This window comes from Pogoniulus pusillus, chromosome 4 (genome assembly GCF_015220805.1).
Source record: "Pogoniulus pusillus isolate bPogPus1 chromosome 4, bPogPus1.pri, whole genome shotgun sequence".
Lineage (NCBI taxonomy): Eukaryota > Metazoa > Chordata > Aves > Piciformes > Lybiidae > Pogoniulus > Pogoniulus pusillus.
The window spans coordinates 1,655,548-1,681,165 of NC_087267.1; the positions used below are offsets into that span (position 1 = coordinate 1,655,548).

The 25,618-nt window shown below is 46.4% G+C and overlaps 1 protein-coding gene across 3 annotated transcripts in view; it reads left to right on the forward strand.

Annotated features, from left to right (window-relative positions):
* PPP1R12A (protein phosphatase 1 regulatory subunit 12A) overlaps window positions 1-25,618 on the forward strand; it is a 124,459-nt gene that overhangs the window by 45,723 nt on the left and 53,118 nt on the right. For all 3 annotated transcript variants that reach the window (XM_064141967.1, XM_064141966.1, XM_064141965.1), the window contains exons 2-3: window positions 572-702; window positions 19,457-19,575. In XM_064141967.1, the coding sequence (XP_063998037.1) occupies window positions 572-702; window positions 19,457-19,575 (250 nt within the window). The remainder of the gene's footprint in view (window positions 1-571; window positions 703-19,456; window positions 19,576-25,618) is intronic.

Consider the following 25,618-nt stretch of genomic DNA (forward strand, 5'->3'; position numbering starts at 1 on the left):
ATAATCAGCAGTGATGAATAGACTCTTAAAAGGTGCGTGGTGATACGGAGTATGCTGAAGCAGAAAGCAGCAGGAGGGTGTTGAAATGTGATGTAGCACCCCCTTCCATATTCCTCAGTCTCCCTCACATGCTAAATAAAATCATATTATAGTATTCTTTTCCAGACTGCTCTCTATCTCTTGGTCATGGCAGTTCTACTTGGTGGTGTGGCTGTTCATTTAATTGTGATATCCAGTGGTCGTTGTCCTGGGATGGAGCTGAGGGCCTGGGGGCTTTATAAAGGGAACCACTGGATACTGGAGAACAGGGTTGTGGTGGGGGCTGTTAAAGGCTTGAACCAATTTACCTGAGGAAATCATACTTGTTGATTTTGCTAAACTCTGTTTGGATCTGGTTTTTTAAGCACTTTTTGCTGATCTGTTACAGCTGCTACTTTTCTCTCAATTTTTTTCATGTCCTGCGGTCAAACTCCAACAAAACCTTTGCCCTCATCAGACCTTTAGGTGTTACCTGAAGTATTGTAGTAAGCTTTAATGTGAACTTATTTCTTAAATCTCTCTTTCTTTATAGGCTTGTATAGATGATAACGTAGATATGGTGAAATTTCTGGTGGAAAATGGAGCAAATATTAATCAACCAGATAATGAAGGCTGGATACCTCTACATGCAGCTGCTTCCTGTGGATATCTTGATATAGCAGAGTAAGACTTTTTCCTCTATTTTCAGAACACATGTCTTTTGCTAATACGTTGGTAGAGGGGCTTCAGAATCAGAGGACATTGCTAAGTTGTGATTTTTAGTTGCCTCTGAGCATGCTGTAAGAGAGAATGCTTTGTTGTGTAGTGGTTGCGGAAAGTGCTGTGTGCGTAACTGTTGCTGCATTGCATTTTCTCTTCCTGTTTTTTTTACATTGTACCTTAGGTAGCTGTAATGGAAACATTTAAGATTGTTCATGACTGTCAAATGATTTTTTTTTTTAAAGATCATCTTCTTCTGTAGGGAGTGGTGCACAGAGAAATGAAATTTGCATTTTTTTAACACTGAAACAATGGGGTAAGTTTGTGTGTAGGAAATTAAGTTTTGCAATTTTATTTGTAGTCTTGCAACTTCTGGTTTTCAGGTGTGGTAAAAAGCAGTGACTTTCACTGTGGAGCAAAATCATAGAATCAAGCAGGTTGAAAGAGATCTCCAAGATCAGCCAGTCCAACCTAGCACCCAGCTCTAGCCAGTCAACCAGAACATGGCACTAAGTGCCTCAGCCAGGCTTTTCTTGAACACCTCCAGGGATGGTGCCTCCACCACCTCCCTGGGCAGCCCATTCCAATGCCAATCACTCTCTCTGCCAACAACTTCCTCCTAACATCCAGCCTATACTTCCCCTGGCACAACTTGAGACTGTGTCCTCTTGTTCTGTTGCTGCTTGTCTGGCAGAAGAGACCAACCCCTACCTGGCTACAACCTCCCTTCAGGTAGTTGTAGACAGCAATGAGCTCTGCCCTGAGCCTCCTCTTCTGCAGGCTGCACACCCGCAGCTCCCTCAGCCTCTCCTCATAGAGTTTGTGTTCCAGGCCTTACACCAGCTTTGTTGCCCTTCTCTGAAATCTTAAGAGTTGAGTGTAGCTGCCTCTTATGGCAGTAGTTCAAGGTTACCCAGTACTAAATTCCAGTAGTGCTTTTGTTATTCTTGAAGCCTGTTGAGGGCCACTGAAGATATGTTCAAATCCATTTTTTCCAGAGGTTGTCTGTTCTGATCTGAAATAATGATTGCTTTGGGAAAATATGTAGGGAAGGGTTGTTCCCAGGGATGGTGATGAGACACTGGAGCAGGTTACCCAGGGAGGTTGTGGATGCTCCCTCCCTGGAGGTGTTTAAGTCCAGGTTGGATGAGGCCTTGAGCAACCTGTTTTTATGGGAGGTGTCCCTGCCTATGGCAGGGGATTGGAGCTGGGTGATCCCTGAGTTCCCTTCAAACCTAACCCATTCTATGATTTTTTTTTTCCACAATAGGAAAAAGTGACGTAAATGTTTTTGGTTTGATTTTGCAGCCTAATGTAGGTAGGTGTTCAGAGAAGGAAGATTGAGATCCCCTGTCCACCAGACAGTTTTTCACTGTCGACTTAGCGATATTCTACTTTTTTGATACTGATGACTTGTCCCTGTTCTTTTTGTCTGCACATTCTCAACAGATAGCTTATAAATAAAGCAGATTATTGGAGTATAGTCCTGTGGGATATGGGACATCAAGCTATTGGAAGAACAATGTTTTAAGGTGTTTGGAAAATAAGCTGTTAGAACAAACTTCCACGTGGAGCTGAGAAGCATCGTCTGAGCCGAGTGGAGCAATATTTATATCTGATGAGGCCCACAGAGTTTAGATCTTCTTCAAACTGCTTGTCCAGGAGCAAATAATGTACAAAACTGTTAGCAGAATTTGCAGGTGAGGCAGTCTGTGATGGTTTGGGTGTTCCCTGCCCTCCCCCACTTCAGAAATCACCCAGACTAGGCTCAGCAGCTCTGGAAACTGAATGAAGCTTTGTATTTACAGCTTAGCACAGTAGACAAGCAGATATTTACAGTCTATACAGCTGCATACAGAAATATAGAAGTCAAAAGGTAATACAGAAACACAACAGTCCTCCCAGAAACCTGAATTCCCAGGAGGGGCTCCCAACCACCCTTCCACCTTCTCCCACCCCTCTACCTTACCCAAGATGTTGCTTTACGCCCAAGGAAGATCGGAGGGTCAGCCAGGGGGGTTAGGAAGCAGATGGATTAGTCACACAGACAGCAGGTTAGGTTAGAGAAGTGCAGCCCACAAAGCCCAGAGAGCAACTCTGCTACCTATATTTCTGTTCGTGTTCTCATGCATCTCAGCAAGCCTGTGAGTGCAGTAGACATCACCACTGTTTCCATCTCACAGTTTGTAATCTAATTCTTCTCACCAAAACATGTTAGCTAGCTTCAAACTAGCACAGGCAGAAGTGGAGGAAGGTGAGAGGACCATACAATAAATTATCAGAGCTTTGACATTTGACTTCTGTTTGAGGTGTAGTGCATACTGCATCCGGCATCTGCTTCAGTGGGGATGTGGAAGTTCTGTTAAGGTTGCATGCTAAGTCTTGCATGATTCACCACCAGGATTACAGTCCATGGCATGGTGCTGGGTTGGAGTGCATTCAAGCTCACAGACCTGTTGATGGCATATGATACCTTGGATCTGCTTGGAAAACAAAGGGGAGAAAAGCAAAGCAGTTTAATCATTACAGACTGCTAGGGTACTTATCTTCTGTCATTGTTTTTATCCTCTTGTTGCTCATCTGACTTGTGTAGAACTTGAAGGTGGGTAGTGTACTTTCTTACAGAGTGAGAAGGGTTTGTATTCTCTGCAGATTGCTTTTATAGGGGAGTCAGTGCCCCAACAGCCTCACACTGCAGGTTTTCTTTCTGTGTGTTCTGTTTGTTTTCCTGTTATGGATAGTAAATGGCAATGACCAGGTCTCACTCTAGGTTCATGCAGAGTGCTGCCTGCTTATTTGATTCATTAAGGAAACTTCCCATCTTGTGCTCTTGCTGAACACCTGATTCTCTCACTCTGTAGTGCACACTTTACCCATGTTTTAGTAGCAGCTGCTGCTGCTCAGGTACTTCTGAGTGAGTGCACCCATGAACAAGGGGACAGAGTCTCAAGTTGTGCCAGGGGAGGTCTAGGCTGTATGTTAGGAGGAAGCTGTTGTCAGAGAGAGTGATTGGCATTGGAATGGGCTGCCCAGGGAGGTGGTGGAGTCACCATCTCTGGAGGTGTTGAAGCCAAGCCTGGCTGAGGCACTTAGTGCCATGGTCTGGTTGACTGGCTAGGGCTGGGTGCTAGGTTGGACTGGATGAGCTTGGAGGTCTCTTCCAACCTGCTTGATTCTATGCAGTGGATACTGAGAGTGTGTAACAGTTTGCCCAATGCTGCTGTAGATACTAACGTTTTGTGTGGGCTCCAGGGATGAGTAATCCACATGAACAAGAAAATACACATGCAGCATGCAAATGGGATCTGGTTCAGAAAAGCCATTCAAGTAGTTGGAGGCTACAAAGGTATTACAGGAAAAGTAGTATGTAGTTGCACCTGATCTAGGATAGGGTGCCCTAGGCTCTCAGGGAGTGACAGGACTGGGGGGAATGGAGCAAAGCTGGAGGTGGGGAGATCCAGACTGGAGGTGAGGAGGAAATTCTTCATCATGAGAGCGCTGAGAGCCTGAAATGGGCTGCCCAGAGAGGTGGTTGAAGCCCCTTCTTTGGAGGTGTTTTAAGGTCAGGCTGGCTGAGGCTGTGTGCAGCCTGCTCTAGGGTAGGGTGTCCCTGCTCAAGGCAGGGGGTTGGAACTGGCTGATCCTTGTGGTCCCTTCCAACCCTGACTGATTCTATGATTTTGTGGTTCAATTCTTCTTGAAAATGTGCTCATTTTCAGAGACAGGTTAGATGGTAAATGGATGCCTGCAAATGGTTGCTTTTGTTTGGGAGGCACATTTGACACATGCAGTTGCACAGGCTCTAGGACTTGGCATCACTTCAGCATACACCTTATTTTACAGGTTTTGAAGGCTGAAGCATGGAATAGTTAAAAAATAAGTTTTTGAGGTCAGAGCCACCTCACTTGGATCACTTAGGAAGAGAACCTGCTGCTCTAAAACTTAGCTCACATGCTTCCCTTCCTGCCCAAAGTTTCCTTTGTTGTATCCCTTCCTTCCCCTGATGTTTAAGGGAGACTATAAAAGGCAGGTGTATAACCACTGTCTTGCTACTGATGCCTGTCTGCTTTTCCAGACTCCAGACACTTGAAAGTGAACCCAGTTAAACTAGTTTGCTTGAACCCTCAGCAAGCCATTGTCTCAGGAGCTCTCTAGTTCAGTAACAGTCCATTATGATTAAATGAGTGATTATAGTCTGGTATCTGACAGAGGCAGTCCTGCAAACCTGTAGTCAGGTACATAGATGTGCAGTGATGAGTGGCTTACTTGCTGCTCTAATTACCTTGTGGGGACTGCTGCAGGTACTGGGTGGTAATGATTCCTGCCTGTGGCACAAGGGTGAGACCAGTGCTCATTTGGCAGCAGCCAGTAAAGGGAGTTCAGTGCCATTTCACAATATACTTAATGTGCTCCAACGTGGGACTACTCCAGAAACAGTTGTTCCCTTCTCCTTGGCCTTCCATCCTCTGTGGGCATTTTCCCTTTCTCTTGCATTTTCTAATGATCACACAACAGTGTGGGAACTGTTAGTGAGCTGTGGCCTTCAGGGGCTTCAGAGAGTTTATTCTCTTTTGGATCAGTGAGCTGATCTAAATTACTGGCAGCAGATGGCATAAATACATGGCTATGAGGAAAAAAAGGTCTGGTATGCTTTTTCAGAAGCCTGACTGTAGAGAGCTGCTTGTGCTGAGATGGAGTCCTCTCCATCTCCCATTTCATGAGTCTGGACCAGCTGGTGCTGTTGAATATTCTTCCATGATATCTGATGGTGGTGGTGGTGTCCAAAATACATTTCAAAGTAGCCATTTCTAATCCATTTCTCTCTTGGTTTTAGTATCTTGATCATCTGGAGCCATCACTTAGTGTATTTCATCTGAAATCCTTTGCTGTAACCCATATAATGTAATCCAAGACACAGGATAACCAGATGGATAAAAATGTCAGGGGTGGCTCCCATCTGCTTTAGCTTTCTTCTCAGTTCTTGTTTTATGTAACAGTATGAAGTGATGTTGTTAGTGTTACATTCCAGAATGGATTGTTGGAGGATAACCAGAAGTTTGGATTTGTGAATGACAAGATGAACTTGGTGGTCTCATGCAAACTGGTTTAGGATTTGGTCTTATGGGAAGTGCTTACAAGGTAATGAATGCTTTTGTCATAGAATCACAGAATCACTGAGGCTGGAAAAGACCTGAGGTCATCAAGTTCAGCCTATGACCCAACATCAGCTAAACCAAGCCACCAAGTGCCACATCTAATCTTTTCTTAGAGACCTCCAAGAATGGTGCCTCCACCACCTCCCTGGGCAGGCCACTCCAGTGCCTAATCACCTTTCCATGAGGAAATGCTTCCTAACATCCAACCTAACCCTCCCCTGGCACAGCTTCAGGCCATGCCCTCTTGTCCTGTCACAAGTTGCCTGGGAGAAAAGTCTGACTCCCCCTGAGTACAACTTCCTTTTAGGTAGTTATAGAGAGTGATAAGGTCCTCTCTAAGCCTCCTCTTCTCCAGTCTGAACACTCTCAGCTCTCTCAGCCTCTCCCCATCAGCCTTTCCATCCAGTCCCTTCCCCAGTCTCATCACTCTCCTTTGGATCCTCTGCAGCCCCTCAATATCTCTCTTGCAGAGAGGAGCCAGAGCTGCACAGAGTGCTCGAGGTGAGGCCTTCCCAGTGCAGGGCAGAATGACAACCCTGGTGCTGGTGGCCACACTGTTCCTGATACGTGCCAAGATGCCTTTGGCCTTCTGTGCCAGTTGAGCACACTGCTAGCTCATACCCAGCGGGCTGTCAGATTCAATTCAAGTTGAGCTTTTGCATCTCTAATTCTCATTCTGCATGACCTTAAAATGTCCTTAAATGCTTCCTGGCTCACCTGCCCCTTTTTCCAAAGTTGGCACTTCTTTTTTCCCTGAGCTCTTGCAAAAGCTCCCTGCAGTTAATTAGTTCATTTCCTGCCTTGTTTCTTCCTGGAAGAAAAGACTGGGGGAAAACATTGATGGAAGTGGAAACAGGCTGGTATGGTAGTCTCTTCCACTTCCCAGTCAGAGGGTCATGCTCGTTCTCCATTAGTAACATAAAAGTTCGTCCTCCTCCAAACTCTTATTAGTTACCTGGAAGAGTAAAGCAAAATTCCATTAGAGAAAATAATGGAGAAACTTGGAGGAGGTCAGTGAGGTAGTATCAAGGTATGTCAGGCCACACCTGCAGTACCATGTCCAGTTCTGGGCCCCTCAATTCAAGAGAGAGGTTGAGATGCTGGACGGTGTCCACAGGAGGGCGACAAAGCTGTGAGGGGCCTGGAGCAGAGCCCTGTGAGGAGAGGCTGAGGGAGCTGGGGGTGTGCAGCCTGCAGCAGAGGAGGCTCAGGGCAGAGCTCATTGCTGTCTGCAGCTGCCTGCAGGGAGGCTGTAGCCAGGTGGGGTTGGGCTCTGCTGCCAGGCAGCCAGCACCAGAACAAGGGGACACAGTCTCAAGCTGTGCCAGGAGAGGTCTAGGCTGGATGTTAGGAGGAAGTTGTTGTCAGAGAGAGTGATTGGCATTGGAATGGGCTGCCCAGGGAGGTGGTGGAGTTGCTGTCCCTGGAGGTGTTGAAGCAAAGCCTGGATGAGGCACTTAGTGCCATGGTCTGGTTGACTGGCCAGGGCTGGGTGCTAGGTTGGACTGGATGATCTTGGAGGTCTCTTCCAACCTGGTTGATTCTATGATTGATTCTATTCTATGATTCTGTCAGTTGGCATTTTCCTTTCTGAAGATCTGCTGTTACGGTGCACTGTTCTCAACATAGTTTGGCTGCATGTCTGTGATGGTTTGGGTGTTCCCTGCCCCCCCACACTTTAGAAATCACCCAGACTAGACTCAGCCAGCTCTGGAAATTGAATGAAGCTTATATTTACAGCTAGCACAATGTACAAGCAGATAGTTACAGTATATACAGTTATAGACAGAAATAGACAAGGCAAAAGGCAATACAGAAACACAACAGCCCTCCCAGAAACCTGAGTCCCCACGAGGGGCTTCCAACCACCCTTTCACTTTCCCCTTACCCCAGTCCTAAGGAAGAATGGAGGTTTGATGAGGAGGTTAGGAAGCAGAGTGGATTAGTCAGAGAAACAGAGTGAGGTTAGAGAGAGATAGAGAATGCAGCTCAGAGCTTCCCAGCAGCAGAATTTTCTTATCTATGATTTGATTTATGTTTTTATACATCTCAGCAAGCCTGTGAGTGAGGTAGACATCAGCCTTGTTTTCCTTCCACAGCCTATAATCTAGTCCTTCTCACCAAAACATTCTAGCTAGGCTCAAAGTAGCACAATGTCTTAAGACTAATGAGCCAGGAAGGGAGTTGTTGAGGTTGACAGTGAAATTCCCTTTTTTTGCCATAATGCCATTATGTGGTAGAGTTTAATCTCTTCCTAGTGTGTAGCTGTGATTTGATGTTTGGATAAAGATCAGATGGAAGAAGTAGATGGTAAGATACAGTTGATGGGTTAGAGGAGACCTATCTCTTTTAGTAGCTTTTCATTTAGCTGAGGGGATGAATGTAGGAGCTCTGGTCACTCTAGGATGCACAAAGACAGTGTGTGCTCTGTAGCAGCTGCCTTTGGACTGAAGTGCTCTGTGCCTCTCCACTCACAGCCTTAAATGTTATGTTAATGAGTATGTTGTGCTTCAAATCTTCCAGAGGTATGTCTGCTAGACGTCTAAGTTCAGAGATAGCTTCTTTGGGGATAAATGACTTAGTGGAAGGTAGCTCTGCTTTAACACTTCGTTTGATCTAATGAAAAGTCAAGGGAGTTGTGTAACATAAAGATCAGAGCACTTTCATTTTTGGCTGAAAAAGATTTTGAAAGTGCAGCTCGTGTCTGAAAGAAACCACCCTGCTTTGAGATACTTCTTACTTGTCCTAGAATGACATCTGGTTTACTGATCTTTTATGGGTGCTCTGAGATCCATGCAGAGTAAATAATTAACTTATGAATTCTGAAGTTGAATGAGTGATACATATGGGAGCCTGGGAGCTGAATGGACTCCCAGGAAACAGGACATATCAGGTCATCCTTGGATGACAGCATAAATGCCTGCTGTCACTGACCAGCTCCTGATTTCTAGGTATGACTGTGTGCTAGTTTAAGCCTAGCTGGAATGTTTTGGTGAGAAGAATTAGATGCTAGGCTGTGAAAAGGAAACAGTGGTGATGGCTGCTGCACTCATAGGCTTGCTGGGATGGATAAGAACAAGAACACAAACTTAGATAGCACAGTTGCTGTCTGGGCAACTCTTTCTCTAACCTAACCTGCTGTCTGTGTGACTAATCCACCTGATTCCTAACCCCTCTGGCCAACTCTGCAATCTACCTTGGGCATAAGGCAAAGATCTTGGGTGAGATAAAGGAGTGGGAAGAAGGTGGAAGGGTGGTTGGGAGCCCCTCCTGGGCACTCAGGTTTCTGGGAGGGCTGCTGTGTTTCTGTATTACTTTAACTTGTCTGTTTCTGTATCTGTTGTCAATACCTGCTTGTCTATTGTGCTAAGCTGTAAGTATAAAGCTTCATTCAGTTTCCAGAGCTGCTGAGTCTAGTCTGGGTGATTTCCAACGTGTGTAGGGGGCCAGGTAACACCCAAACCATCACAGCCTGGAACATGGGAAAGAGCTCTAGGTACATGAGCAGCCAGGTTTTGAGTTGAACATGTGCTTGGTGAGTATGATGCACTGCCACTTGTCAGGGCCTCATCAACTAGTTTAAAATTGCTGTTTTAGAGAGAGATGATAATAGATTCTTAGGCTGGGGATTCCATGGAATTAGTAGTGCCATTAAATATTGAAATTTTAAACTGAAGTGTTCTGAATATTTAAACTGAAATATTCTGTTCAGCTATCATATAAAAATAACATAACCATGAAGTTGGCTTTGTGTTATTTTCTAGGAGAAAACTTGTGGTGTAGTTTGAGAGGCACAGAAGTAGCAGCTTGCTTTCTCTTTCAGCCTTTACTTGAGTGTTTCTCTATTATACTAGAGTTTGACCCTATTCTGCCACACGTAGTAGGCTTTGTAATGACACTAAAGCAACTTATGACCTACTTATCCTTTCTTAACAACTGTGTCTTTTGTTGGATATCCTAAACTACGTCATTTTGAGCAAATGATGCTAATCTGTGTGCATTTCTCCAGTCTTATCCCCAACAGAGGCAGGGTAAAACCTGCTTGAGTTTGTCTAGAGTCCATGTAAATATAGCATGGTATCTCCAGAGACTTGAGACTGCTGTGCATTGATGAGAGCGAGTGAGCTGGGTGCAGTTCAAATACTAAGACACACAAAAAGTAGGGTTATAAACAGCAGGCTTGACAAGGAAAGGTGTAAAAAAGGAGTGCTTTGAAACATCTGGATTACAGGTGAGGTACTGCTTGGAAAACCTGAATTAAGCCTAAATAGTTTATTCATAGGGAATGTGTTTTCCAGGCAGCTCAAAGTGGGCTGGACAGGTCAACAACTACTATGAATTGCAGATTGTTGATTGGTAACAAGGGGTCAGACTGAGTTCAGTACTTCTGAGTGATGCTAAAACTTGCACTGTTGTAGTAGTGTTACTTTGAAGGGAACATTTAGTCACATTAGCATTGTGTAATGTAATTACAAACAAGATAAGTTCTGTGATGTTGTGATTGTATCTATGCTAATATATATTTAAGTGCAGCAAAATAATTGATCTTGCTTCAAGCTTTCGAAGTGCCAACAACTTGGCTAGTGAAGTACAATAAGCTTGGTAAGTTAGGTCCATACAACTTCTGCCAGGCAGCCAGCAACAAAGCAAGGGCACAGTCTCAAGTTGTGCTAGGGCAGGTCTAGGCTGAATGTTAGGAGGAAGTTGTTGGCAAAGAGAGTGATTGGCATTGGAGTGGGCTGCCCAGGGAGGTGGTGGAGTCACCATCCCTGGAGATGTTTAAGCAAAGCCAGGATGAGGCACTTGGTGCCATGGTCTCTTTAATTGTCTAGGACTGGGTGCTAGGTTGGACTGGATGATCTTGGAGGTCTCTTCCAACTTGGTTGATCCTATGATATTTCCTCTATGAAACCTTCCATTGAAATGGAAAGCAGCAGTTAAAAGTCAGAATCTGTGGTGCTGCTGTAGCCAAATACAGCAATGCTGCTCTGGGTACAGGGTAGGAGGGGTGGGGAGCCAATGGTGTGATTGCCTCTTGTTGATCAAGAATTAGATGAAGGAGGTGGGCAGCAGCCTGGTTTTCCTTCTTCCTCCTCCTTTTCTGCCTCCATGCTGTTGCAACTTACTCTTTTTAGTGAAACTCAGTCTTAAGCATTTATCTCGATGATTTCTCAAACTTAGCACAAATGCTTGAAGATTTGCTACAGGAAAGCATCCTGAGCACAGTGTCATGAGCTGGGGCTAGGTACTGAATGTGCTCCTGCAGCTGGAACAAGATGTTTTTCACACTGAACTTTCGTTTTTGCACTACAGGGTGCAGACTTCAAAGTAATTGAGATAAACACTTGTTCAGAAATTGCATAGCAAGATTAACATGTGATAAGCACTTCAGAAGTGCTTTTTTGTTTGCTTTCATTTCTTGCCTGCTGAAGTTTTTGCTTGTAGTATTCACCTTGCCATTATTATCAGGCCTCTGCCCTTTTTCCTCGGCCCTATCACTGTTCACTTTCACCGAAACATTGCTCTACAGCCTCTCAGATACCTTCTCTCTATATGGATATGGTAAAATATGAAGTCTTTCTTGCTTTTCCTGTGCTGCAATTAGGAATTTTTCCTGTCCCATCTATGCACTGTTAATGTTTAGGTGGATGTCTACATACAAATATTTCTAGAGCTTATTGCTGGCTTTTTTCAGAGGTTTCTTGGATCCCAGGGAGAACTAAGACTAACCAGTTAGTGTAGATAACAGTATTTCTTCTGTGTTTCTGCATGGGACTGGATGAAGGCACAGAGTGCACTGTCAGCAAGTTTGGTGATGACATCAAGCTGGGTGGAGTGGCTGCCACACCAGAAGGCTGTGCTGCCATTCAGCCAGGCTTACACAGGCTGAGGCTTGGGCAGGGAGAAAAGGAATGAAATTCAACAAGGACAAGTGGAGAGTCTTGCACCTGCAAAAGAGCAACCCCAGGGATCAACATAGGCTGGGAACTGATCTGTTGGAAGGCAGCAAAGGGGAAAAGGATTTGGAAGTCCTAGTTGATGGGAGGTTGACCATGAGCCAGCAATGTGCTCTGGTGGCCACAAGGGCCAGTGCCACTCTGGAGTGTATTAGAAAGGCTGTGGCTAACAGGTCGAGGGAGGTTCTCCTGCTCATCTACTCTCCCCTGGTGAGGCCTCCTCTGGAGTACTGTGTCCAGTTCTGGGCTCCCCAGTTCAAGAGGGACATAGAACTGCTTGAGAGTGTCCAGTGCAGAGCCACAAAGATGCTGAAGGGAATGGAACATCTCTGTTATAAGGAGAGCCTGAGGGAGCTGGGGCTGTGCTGCTGGGAGAGGAGGAGACTGAGAGGTGACCTCATCAATGGTTATGAATATGTACAGTGAGAGCCAGGCTCTGCTGGGTGATGTTTGAGGACAGAACAAGGGACAATGAGTGGAAGATGAGGCATAGAAGATTCCATGGAAACATGAGGAGAAATGTTTTCCCTGTAAGGGAAGCACTGGAACAGGCTGCCCTGGGGGTTGTGGAGTCTCCTCCTCTGGAAATAGATATTCAGGACCTGCCTGGACACATTCCTGTGTAATCTGGTACAAATGACCCTGCTCTGGTAGGGGGGGTTGGACTGGATGAGCTTTGGAGATCCCTTCCAACCCCTGACGTTGTGTCATTCTGTGATTCCAAGAAGGAAAACAGCTGTGATTCTTGTTACTGTTCTTCCCTGGACATGCAGGCTGCAGTGAGGCTGGGGATACCCAGCTATGTACAGAGCTCAGTGGTGTGCTGGCAGCTTGTGCAGTCTTGGCCTGATAAACACAAACAAACACAGTTCTCATATAGATAGTGTTTAGAATACATAGAAAGTGGTGTTTGTGTTGGGGAGTTTCTTTTCTCTTCTGTAGTATCCTACTTTGATAGTTCAGGGATCATTTGACAGTTTGTGAAGCAAAGATAAGTGTCTGTCAAGATGCTGTTTGCCAAGGGAGATTTGGGCTGGATTTGCAGCTGTCTGGAGGACCTCTTGCATATTGGGAGATAGGGGAAAGTCCATAGCTTAGACAAAACCTGTGGATGAGCCTGGTGAAAAGGGAAATATCCCTTCCCACTTGCTTAAAAGCATTTGGCCATTTGTTTTCTTTTGAAATAGAGATTAAAAAACACCTCTGGCTCTTGGAAATTTGCATCTCTTGTGCTCCATAAGAGGAAAACATAAACTTCCTTTGAATCTCTGATAGATATCAGCTGTCTTTAAATCATGACTTACAAATTTCAGAAGAAATAATTATCTGATTTTGCCAAATGCACCTTATTGTCCTTATTTAACAGTGTGATATGTAGCTGCTGGCTGGTGATAAAATCATAGAATCAAGCAGGTTGGAAGAGACCTCCAAGCTCATCCAGTCCAACCTAGCACCCAGCCCTAGCCAGTCAACCAGACCATGGCACTAAGTGCCTCATCCAGGCTTTGCTTGAACACCTCCAGGGACAGCAACTCCACCACCTCCCTGGGCAGCCCATTCCAATGCCAATCACTCTCTCTGGCAAGAACCTCCTCCTCAAGAACCTCCCCCAGTGCAAGCTGAGACTGTGTCCCCTTGTTCTGTTGCTGGGTGCCTGGCAGAAGAGCCCAACCCCACCTGGCTACAGCCTCCCTTCAGGTAGTTGTAGACAGCAATGAGCTCTGCCCTGAGCCTCCTCTTCTGCAGGCTGCACACCCCCAGCTCCCTCAGCCTCTCCTCACAGGGCTCTGCTCCAGGCCCCTCACAGCTTTGTCGCCCTTCTCTGGACACCTTCCAGCACCTCAACATCTCTCTTGAATTGAGGAGCCCAGAACTGGGCACAGCACTCAAGGTGTGGCCTGAGCAGTGCTGAGTACAGGGGCAGAATAACCTCCCTTGTCCTACTGGCCACACTGCTCCTGAGCCAGCCCAGGATGCCATTGGCTCTCTTGGCCACCTGAGCACACTGCTGCCTCATCTTCAGCTACTATCCACCAGCACCCCCAGGTCCCTTTCTGGCTGCTCTCAGCCACTCTATCCCCAGCCTGTAGTGCTGCTTGAGGTTGTTGTGGCCAAAGTGCAGAACCCTGCCCTTGGCCTTGTTCAATCTCATCCCATTGGCCTCTGCCCACCCATCCCTCCTGGCCAGGTCCCTCTGCAGGGCTCTCCTACCTTCCAAAAGCTCCACAGCTGCTCCTAGCTTGGTGTCATCTGCAAACTCACTGATGCTGGACTCGATCCCCTGGTCCAGATCATCAATAAAGATATTGAACAGGACTGTGCCCAGCACTGGTCACACTGTGCGATGCTTGTCATGGAAACACCAGGGCAGAAGTGTCATGAGTGATGCTTTCATTCTCCTGTGCCTGTCTTTCGTAGTCGTTTTGTCATGTTAGCAACTTAACTTTCAGCTTCAGCATCAACACTTGAAAGACTGAACTCAAAAAATAAACATAAGATGAATCAAGCTCCTGTTTCCTTCGTATTTACATTTTGAGTGAGCACCTACCAGAACAGTATGCAAATTCTCATTGGATTTTCTGAGCCAGCTTTCTGTAGCAGTCTGCTAAACATGGCTGTTTTGCAACAATGGAATCAAATATGCAGCTGCTATACCAAAAGACTCTTTAAGTAGGTGACAGTGTAGTTTGAAGCTAGCTGGAATGTTTTGGTGAGAGGAGTTAGATTACAGGCTGTGGAAGGGAAACTGTGGTGATGGCTGCTGCACTCATAGGCTTGCTGAGATGGATAAGAACAAGAACACAAACATAGATAACACAGTCATTGTCTGGGCTTTAAGCTGAACTTCTCTAACCTAACCTGCTGTCTGTGTGACTAATCCACCTGCTTCCTAACCCTCCCTGGCCAACCCTCCAGGCTACTCTGAGCATGAGGCAAAGTCTGGGGTAAGGTAGAGGAGTGGAAGGAAGGTGGAAGGACAGTTGAGAGCCCCTCCTGGGGACTCAGGTTTCTGGCAGGGATGTTGTGTTTCTGTATTACTTTTAACTTGCCTGTTTCTGTATCTGTTGTAACTATCTGCTTGTATCTTGTGCTAAGCTTCATTCAATTTCCAGAACCTCTGAGTCTAGTCTGGGTGATTTTCCTAAGCACAGGGGGGCAGGGAACACCCAGATCATCCCAATGGGAGTCATTTTTCCACTGTATCCAGCTTTGCAAAACCACAACTTTTTCTGGACATGGTAATGAAGAGCATTTTTCTGGACTCTTTATTACATGGCTCCAGATTCTTTTTCACTATGTATAGGTAGTTGTATCAATTAAATATCACCTGAGGAAAAGAAAGTTCTATTATATTTACTGTAAAAAGATGAAATTTCAAGATGAAGATCACAGCTACCTAATTAAAGATAAAAGAAATGCAATTATTTACAGATTTTTTTCCCCCAGAAAATGAGTACCTTAAAAAATATCCATCCATACTTGCATACAATGTGCTGTTTCATGTGGGACCAGAAGAACTGAGGTGTTTCATACACTCCTATTTGAAGTCATACCTTACATTGAAGTCATACCTTATATTTCAATGAATACTTAGGTTGAAGTACACTTTGTTTGGAAAGCAAACTTAACAAGGGGAAACAAAACAACCAATCCTATTTTATTAGGATTATTCTATGCAGGGTTCTGCACTTGGGCCACAACAACCCCAAGCAGCACCTCAGGCTGGGGACAGAGTGGCTGAGAGCAGCCAGGCAGAAAGGGAGCTGGGGGTACTGGGAGAGAGGAGCTGAAGCTGAGGCAGCAGTGTGCCCAGGTGGCCAAGAGAGCCAATGGCATCCTGGGCTGGCTCAGGAGCAGTGTGGGCAGCAGGACAAGGGAGGTTCTTCTGCCCCTGTACTCAGCACTGCTCAGGCCACATCTTGAGTGCTGTGTCCAGTTCTGGGCTCCTCAATTCAAGAGAGATGTTGAGGTGCTGGAAGGTGTCCAGAGAAGGGCAACGAAGCTGGTGAGGGGCCTGGAGCAGAGCCCTGTGAGAAGAGGCTGAGGGAGCTGGGGGTGTGCAGCCTGCAGAAGAGGAGGCTCAGGGCAGAGCTCATTGCTGTCTACAACTACCTGAAGGGAGGCTGTAGCCAGGTGGGGTTGGGCTCTTGTGCTGGGCAACCAGCAATAGAACAAGGGGACACAGTCTCAAGTTGTGTCAGGGCAGGTCTAGGCTGGATGTCAGAAGAAATTTCTTGCCAGAGAGAGTGATTGGCATTGGAATGGGCTGCCCAGGGATGTGCTGGAGTCCCCATCCCTGGTGGAGGTGTTCAAGCAAAGCCTGGCTGAGGCACTTAGTGCCATGGTCTGCTTGACTGGCTAGGGCTGGGTGCTAGGTTGGGCTGGATGAGCTTGGAGTTCTCTTCCAGCCTCGTTGATTCTATGATTCATGCACCACCTGAACCCTGTCATTGTTTTGATGTAACTATTTTTACTGCAAATGAAGATGAGCTAATATTAAACTCCTTTTGATCTTTTGACTTCTTTTGACTGAAACATGTGAAAACCAGAACAAACATAGTTTTATTACTGGGCTTTCGAAGTATCTTTATAGTAGTTGGATTGAAAATATTTTGGTTTCTACTGAGTATTGCTTTTTCAGTATTAGTTTGCTTTAGGGACTCACTACTAATTTTTTGGTGAGAATAACAGAGAGGAGGCTGAAGGAAGGTTGGGAAAGGATCATTCTCACTTTCCTCGTGAGAAGAGTGCTGCCTTTCTCCTTTCTTCTGTTACTTCCATCCCTTTAGAGCCTGTGAACTTAGAGCAGGTTCACCCATCCATCCTTTGCTGACCTAGGGAAACCAAGGCCCTGCAAGTACATGCAAAGGGAAACTCTGCTGATCTGATTTTGGTCTGTAAGTAGCTTCATTCTGGGGGTCTGTTTTGAAGGACCCTATGAACAACTTCCCAACCCTCAGTAATACCCTTCTGAAATGCTCCCATAGCCTTTTGTGCACCTCTTAAAGCTTTCTTACACAGTGCCCTTTTTATCATGTCTGTAAGTTACTGCTCCAGCTGACCTAATGCAACCACTTGAATTAGGTACATGTCTTTTCCTCACAAAAGTTCAGTTTTCTCTCTGTGAAAACAGGTAAAAAATGTGCTTTTTAAGTATCACTTTTTTTTCCTGTATCAATAAAAAAGCATGTGGAAAGAAGACAAATGTGGATGTTTTCATCAGTGGTTGACTGTGGTTGTAAATCAACATTTTACTTTGTGAGAAAGTTCATTTGCCCTCTGCTGGTTTTGCCTGTTCAGCAGACACCCAGCATAGCTATTACCTTATCTGGCACACTGGGTCACTGTCAAAACAGTACAGCTGCTATTGTTGAGAAATGCTGTATTCATTTTTCTTCCCAACAGAGGTTAAATGTTTTATCTGCAAGAGAGATGAGAGGCACAATGGAATGCTTTTTAGAGGAGCAGTATAGAACCAACCCCAACCCCCAGCAGCGGCAAAGTGTTAGTGATGGTAACTGACAATGCATATCCCAGGAGCTATGGTTACACACTGGAGAATTCATTCCCATTTTCTGATCTCTCAGTTCTTGTACTTACATAACTACAACGGTTTAATAACAAGCACTACTTAAACTGAACATTAAAACCCAGAACTCACTAGAATCATTAAGACTGGAAAAGATGGAGTCCAACCATAACCCAGCTATCATGACCACTCTGCCATATCCTCAGTACCACATCTACAGCTTCTTGAACACCTCCAGAGGCAGTGACTCCACCACCTCCCTGGGCATCCTGTTCCAATGCCTCATCACTCTCTCAATAAAGAAGTTTTTCCTGATCTGCAATCTAAACCTCCCCCGCACAGCTTCAACCCTCTTTCTCTCCTCCTAGAATCATAGAATCAGTCAGGGTTGGAAGGGATCACAAGGATCAGCCAGTTCCAACCCCCCTGACATGCCCAGGGACACCCTACGGCAGCCTGGCCTTAAACAGCTCCAGCCATGGGGCCTCAACCACCTCCCTGGGCAACCCATTCCAGCCTCTCACCACTCTCATGATGAACAACTTCCTACTCACCTCCAGCTGAAACCTCCCCATCTCCAATTTTGCTCCATTCCCCCCAGTCCTGTCACTCCCTGATAGCCTAAAAAGTCCCTCCCCAGCTTTTGTGTAGTCCCCCTTCAGATTCTGGAAGGCCACAAGAAGGTCACCTGGGAGCCTCCTCTGCTGCAGCCTGCACAGCCCCAACTCTTTCAGTCTGTGCTCACAGCAGAGCTGCTGCAGCCCTCTCAGCATCCTCCTGGCCCTTCTCTGGACACACTCCAGCATCTCCACAGCCCTCTTGTAATGGGGGCTCCAGAGCTGGATGCAGTACTCCAGGTGGGGTCTTACCAGAGTGGAACAGAGGAGCAGAATCACCTCCCTGGCCCTGCTGGCCACACTTCTCCTGCTGCAGCCCAGGCTCTGCTTGGCCCTTTGCGCTGCAAGTGCACACTGCTGGCTCCTGTCGAGCTTCTCATCCAGCAGCACCCCCAAGTCCCTCTCCTCAGGGCTGCTCTCCAGCCACTCACTGCCCAGACTGCATTTTTGCTTGGCGTTGCCCGACCCTGATGCAGGACCTTGCACCTGGTCTTCTTGAAGCTCCTGAGCTTGGCTTGTGCCCACCTCTGCAGCCTGCCTAGGTGCCTTTGGATGGATCCTGCCCTCCAGCCTGGCTGCTGCACCACACAGCTTGGTGTGGGCAGCAAACTTGCTGAGGCTGCACTCAGTGCCTCTGTCCATGGCACCCACAAAGATGTTGAACAAGACTGGTCCCAGGACTAATCTCTGAGGGACTCTGCTTGTCACTGGCCTCAACACGGACATGGACCTGTTGACAGCCACTCTTTGGGTGCAGCCATCAAGCCAGTTCCTTTATCCATCTCGTGGTCCACCCATCAAACCCATGTGTCACCAGCTTGGAGACCAAATTCCTCTGAGTCTGGATTGTTGCCTTCTTAAACAGTAGTACTTGAAGAAGACATTTAGTGGGATTACAAGAGTGTGAAGTACTACTTTCTTCCCCTCACCTCTTTCCCCTGTTAAGGCAGATCTGACGAATTCTTGGGAGCAGAGATGATTCTGCCTTTAGCTTGGTGAAGCTGCCCTCAGAGACCAGGAGTCACAATTCTGGCAAAGTATAGAAACACAATGTGCTACTGAATTTGGAAGCTCTAGGAAGGGTAGCTGAGGGAGCTCATGGGAATTGGTGGTGCAACCCCTAGTGACCTTGTATGTGCTTTTGTTCATCATCTGACCACTTTCTTTTCTCAGCTCTTGCAAGTACGTATTAAAATGTCAGGAGCCTTTGTGGCAAAGTGAAGAGCTGCTTGTGTTAATGAGTATTATGATGCAAAGCCATATGTGTGTTCAGGAATTGCAGACAGTCAGGAGAGCTTTATTTACCCTTAATAAAGAGTTGTCTCTATTAATTGTATGTGTGCATGTGTATAACCCTTGCATAGAATGTCCCAGTGGTTGCTGCTGGTTGTTGAGGTTGTTTGGTGTTAGCTTTACTGTGTTGCTTATGGTTTGTTTTTCTTCTTTTTCTATGGGCAGGTATTTAATTAGTCAAGGAGCACACGTAGGGGCTGTAAATAGTGAAGGAGACACTCCATTACACATTGCTGAAGAGGAAGCAATGGAAGAGCTGCTTCAGAATGAAGTAAATAGACAAGGTAATTCTGAACACGGAACGGTGGGTTTGTGTGTTGGACACCAGTTTATGCTCTATTGAGATTTGTTGTTGCTCCTCTTGTTTTCTAAAGGCAGTTGTCAATACAGTTTACGATGCTCAAGCTGTCTTATAGGTGTTTTTACTTGGCCCAGCCTCTCATAGACAAAGATCAGAAACATTCAACCCAGGTGCTGATTGGATTCTGACATTCACTGTGTGGGATAAGGAGTCTTACACTGAATCATAGAATCAACCAGGTTGGAAGAGACCTCCAAGCTCATCCAGTCCAACCTAGCACCCAGCCCTATCCAGTCATCTAGACCATGGCACTAAGTGCCTCATCCAGGCTTTGCTCGAACACCTTCAGGCACGCTGACTCCACCACCTCCCTGGGCAGCCCATTCCAATGCCAATCACTCTCTCTGTGAAGAACTCCCTCCTAACCTCCAGCCTATACTTCCCCTGGCACTCGTTTCAGGCCAGCAAACTTAACATGAACTTTGAAGCTTCTCCTTGTTTTGTGTACTCTTTTGAGAGCACTACGTAGATGAGCATTCATGTAACAGTTAGTGGGTAGGCATCAAGTTTTGACAGTATGCTTCAAAGTCTCTCCCTTGGGTTTCTGCACTGTGCTGATAGAAAGCCAGTGCTACTGGTAGTGCTGTATTCACAAGAGAAACTAGCATGTGAAAAAAAAGGCACACTGATTTAACTTTCCCTGCCTTTTCCCCCTTCCTTACACTGCTGTTTTCTGTGTTCCAGTCCTCAGATGGGTTTTCCACTGAAAGGTCTCTGAAAGTTTCCATTCCACAGAGGAAAGAATGTTCAGTCATCGTTGACTGACCATCTTGAATCCAATAGAAATGCACTGCTCTACCACAACTCCCAGTGCAGGAAGTGGGGTGATGTGGTTTGAGTTACATTTTATATTGAAGGAAGATGACATTCAGAGAGAATGGAGCCTTTGGAGGGGGCATGCTAGGGGACTGCATCTCCTTAACTTCAAGAATCATAGAATCAGTCAGGGTTGGAAGGCACCACAAGGATCATCCAGTTCCAGCCCACCTGCCATAGGCAGGGACACCCTACACTAGAGCAGGCTCATCCAGCCTGGCCTTAAACACCTCCCTGGGCAACCCATTCCAGCCTCTCACCACTCTCATGCTCAACAGCTTCCTACTCACCTCCAGCTGAAACCTACCCCTTTCCATCTTTGCTCCATTCCCCCCAGTCCTGGCACTCCCTGATATCCTAAAAAGTCCCTCCCCAGCTTTTTTGTAGTCCCCCTTCAGATTCTGGAAGGCCACAAGAAGGTCACCTGGGAGCCTCCTCTTCTGCAGCCTGCACAGCCCCAACTCTTTCAGTCTGTGCTCACAGCAGAGCTGCTGCAGCCTCTGAGCATCCTCCTGGCCCTGCTCTGGACACTCTCCAGCATCTCTACATCCTTCTTCTTGTAATGGGAGCTCCAGACCTGGATGCAGTACTCCAGGTGGGGTCTTACCAGAGTGGAACGGAGGAGGAGAATCACCTCCCTGGCCCTGCTGGCCGCACTTCTGCTGCAGCCCAGGCTCTGCTTGGCCCTGTGGGCTGCAAGTTTAGATAACTCAGGTTAGCTGCAGCATCTGGGGAATGATCTGTCCTGTCTCAGTGTTACGAGTCATGGAAGATCAGCCTGGTTCCTCAGAAATGTTCCCTCTCTGTAGGTGAAACATACAACATAAAAAGGAAATAGACATTTTCTGTAGTGTATTGCCTTGCAACATTTTCATTTGTATTTATTTCTCCATTAATTACAGTTTCATCCTTGTGTTGCATAGTTAATACTGTGAGTATGGCTTCCTACTTTGACATCAACAGTTAAAGTTGTTGGGTGGCAAAAGATTGAGTGGCAGGATTGGTGAGGTTCATTGTGTTTTCAGATAGATTGAAGTGAGGAGGAAGTTGTTGAGCATGAGAGTGCTGAGAGGCTGGAATGGGTTGCCCAGGGAGGTGGTTGAGGCCCCGTGGCTGGAGGTGTTTGAGGTCAGGCTGGATGAGGCTGTGAGCAGCCTGCTCTAGGGTAGGGTGTCCCTGGGCATAGCAGGGAGGTTAGAACTAGATGATCCTTGTGGTCCCTTCCAACCCTGACTGATTCTATGATTCTGTGATCTATAATTTCAGAGTGGTGTTGAAGATCTTCTTTTTGCCTGCCACGTGTTTTAACTGCTTTGTGTTACACAAAACCTTTCACTTAGGACCTGTTTTGGGTTTTTTTTCCTCATGGCTGGTATCTTTATCGTGGGCCAGTGTCATGTATATAGCTGCAACTGCAGTCTTAGTCTTGATTCAAAGTATTAGTGATTTCTAAGAATGGTCCCCTCTGTTTCTGCTCTGCGGTGGTTCAGCCTATCCTACTTGTGGAAGTTGTGTTTTGCCAGCAGCAGAGTTTTCATCTGCACTGATGAAAACTGCCAGATTTGAAGGTGCAACTTTGGTCTCAGCCAGTCCTGGCCCATTTTAAACGTCTCCTCAGGTCTCAAGTTGGGTTGAGTATAATGGCTAGAAGCCATTTTTTTAGCTGTTTATCACCAGGTGACCTCTGAAAGTGACTTCTTTCTGCCTAAGCGGTTCTTTTGCAGTGTAGGAAACATTCTTCGGAGGTGAGGTAGTGGGCATAGGTGATGCGAGGTGAATCAGGAGTTGCTGCAGCGTGGCAGCTCTTCAGTGCCTGCCACATGGCTTCTTCTCCACGGAGAAGCAAATCTTCCTCCTTCTTAACTGTAGGTAAACGTAACGAGACTCTGTCGGAGGTATTGCCTAAATCAGTCTTGTTTCTGCAGCTAGAATGTGAGCTGTTAGGTTTGTGTATAAACACCGAGAGCGGCGAGTAGCAAGTGGGTCGGTCGTGCCTGCAGCCTATGAAACATGCCTTTATATGGCCGAGGAGCCCCGGGCCGGTGACTCAGCGCTGCGCCTGCCCGCGGCTGCAGGAGCCACTGGCTCCGCGCACGCCCTATGCTCGGGAACTCTTGGATCACTCCTGTTGATCAGACACAAATGAAAGCATTCGGCAATAAATTACTGATGGGTTAAGAAGTCGTCATTCTGCCAGGGAGAGGTTAAGTGTGCGGCTGGTGGCGTGAGCAAAGGCTGCCGCTGAAGCTGAGCCGGGAGGCAGCGCATTGCCATCTATGGGCCGGATGGAGGAAGGGTTTGAGACGGGTGAGGAGCGTTTGCCTTTGCTCTGCTATCTTGACAGAGTCTGGAAAACAAAAGCGAGGAGAAAGGTCCCTACAGGGACCTGATTGTATTCACAGAATCAACCAGGTTGGAAGAGACCTCTAAGATCATCCACTCCAACCTAGCACCCAGCCCTAGCCAGTCATCTAAATGCCTCATCCAGGCTTTGCCTGAACACCTCCAGGCACGGTGACTCCACCACCTCCCTGGGCAGCCCATTCCAATGCCAATCACTCTCTCTGCCAACAACTTCCTCCTAATACCCAGCCTAGAGACCTGCCCTGGCACAACTTGAGACTGTGTCCCCTTGTTCTGTTGCTGGTTGTCTGGCAGAAGAGACCAACCCCACCTGGCTACAGCCTCCCTTCAGGGAGTTGTAGACAGCAATGAGCTCTGCCCTGAGCCTCCTCTTCTGCAGGCTGCACACCCCCAGCTCCCTCAGCCTCTCCTCATAGGCTTTGTGCTCCAGGCCTTTCACCAGCTTTGTTGCCCTTCTCTGAACACGTTCCAGCACCTTCTGCAGTTAATAGTGGGCATTGTATTTGACATCTCAGAGCAGCTGTTTTTTTCCCTATGACACAAAGTTTAATTCCCATTTTCGTGCCAGTTGTTACTGCAGGATGTTTTACTTAGATTGGCAACATTCTCATGCTTCCTTCTGTTGAAGTATGATCAGAAATCAATGCAGCCATTAGTCCTCTGCAGCAGTTCTATCTTGTTTGGGCTTTAGAAAGACAGTTGGTTATGGTGATGGTAGAAGTCTGTGTTCAGTTATGCTTTCTGCAAAAGCATTACTGTGCTGTTGTCATTTTCTGGGTCTTTGGGTATACTTAGGAAGTCTGCTTAGACATCAGCCATTGGAAGTTCAGCAGCAGGCTTTGGGAGGAACTTACTCTCTGTTCTTGCTTTATACAAACGTGTGTCAAAAAGACCAGCTGCACACACCAGCAGTTGTACACTGGTAGGAATTTATGCCAGATTCTTCAAGTGCAGAAAGTTACTCAGTATTGGTAAGGTTTCACACTTAGACCTTGGGCATGCAAAAAGGGAATGGATATAAACATGATTAGCAGATTACCACACAAATAGAGTGTTTTGCAGACAAAACTGAGGAGTAAATGATTATACTTGAGAGAATTACTTCCCCAGGATCTGCTGCTCTGCAGATCAGAATAATCTGTGCCATCCTTAAAGGCAAGCAGGTGTGAGGGCCCAAGGAAGTTACAGTTTGCAGCAGCTGATAGATCAGTATGCAGAAGCCTTCTAGAGGAACAGGAATATGTGATTATCAGCACATTACTGAGTCAAAGTTCCTGTTTTTCATGTGTGTCAGACTTACAGAGGTCATCAGCTGGGTAAAATTTAATCTATTGAGAAGATGCTCAGAGGGCTGGAGCACCTCTGCTATGAGGACAGGCTGAGAGAGTTGGAGCTCTTCAGTCTGAAGAAGAGAAGGATTCAAGGAGACCTTGTAGTGGCCTTCCAGTATCTGAAGGGGACCTACATGAAGGCTGAGAAGGGACTATTTACAAGGTCTTGTAATGACAAGATGAGGAGGAATGGGTTTAACCTGGCAGAGGGGAGGTTTAGACTGGATGTTAGGAGGAAGTTGTTTGCAGTGAGGGTGGTGAGACACTGGCACAGGTTGCCCAGGGAGATTGTGGCTGCTCTCTCCCTGGAGGTGTTGAAGGCCAGGTTGGATGAGGCCTGGAGTGACCTGCTGTAGTGGGAGGTGTCCCTGCCTATGGCGTGGTGGTGGATCTGGATGATCCTTGAGGTCCCTTCCAACCTAAACCATTCTGTGATTCTCTGATTTAATCCTGGATTGCCTTGAGACAGAGTGCTTTAGAAACTTATATTTAATTCTTACCACACCTTCTTTCAAAGTCGAACCTTTTACTTTTTCATTCTCCTTAGTGCTTCAGTGATCTTTTGTATCTTCCTGTATCTTGCAGATTTATCCTCCAGACTAGGCCTTTTCACCATTGTATTAGCTGCTATCAAACAGCCAAGACCAAACTGTTGTAGCTGTGGGTGAGTGTAGGTGTTTGGTCAGCTGCTTATAGCACTTAATGTATAACCTACCTCAGTTATTTTCTGATATTTAGTAACTAAGTTTTATCTTTTCATCTGTTCCTAGCATGAGGTTTTATCACATTTACTCAACAAATGGAATCTTTCCTCCAGCTCATCTTTGTGTTTTGTTTTTGCTTTAATTATTTTTTTCTCTCTTTTATTTTGCTTAACATATTTCTAGAGAGGGAATATCTCTTAGGGCGTGAATTGCCCAAGGAATAGTATAAAAGCAGCAAAGTCTGTTGCAGAATGGTTGTATGGTACTGCAAACCAAACAAATGATGTTACCTTTCCAAAAGCATGCCACAGAATCATTTATTAGCATTAAATAGTGCTAAAAGGTACTAGAATCATAGAATCAGTCAGGGTTGGAAGGGACCACAAGGATCATCTAGTTGCAGCCCTTCTGCCATGGACAGGGACACCCAACCCCTGCACACAGCCTCAGCCAGCCTGGCCTGAAACACCTCCAGCCATGGGGCCTCAACCACCTCCCTGGGCAACCCATTCCAGCCTCTCACCACTCTCATGCTCAACAACTTTCTCTTCACTTCCAGGCTGAACTTCCCCACCTCCAGCTTAGCTCCATTCCCCCTAGTCCTGGCACTTCCTGATATCCTGAAAAGTCCCTCCCCAGGTTTTTTTAGGCCCACTTCAGATACTGAAAGGCCACAAGGTCACCTGGGAACCTCTTCTTCTCCAGACTGAACAGCCCCAACTCCTTTAATCTTTCCTCATAGAAGAGCTGC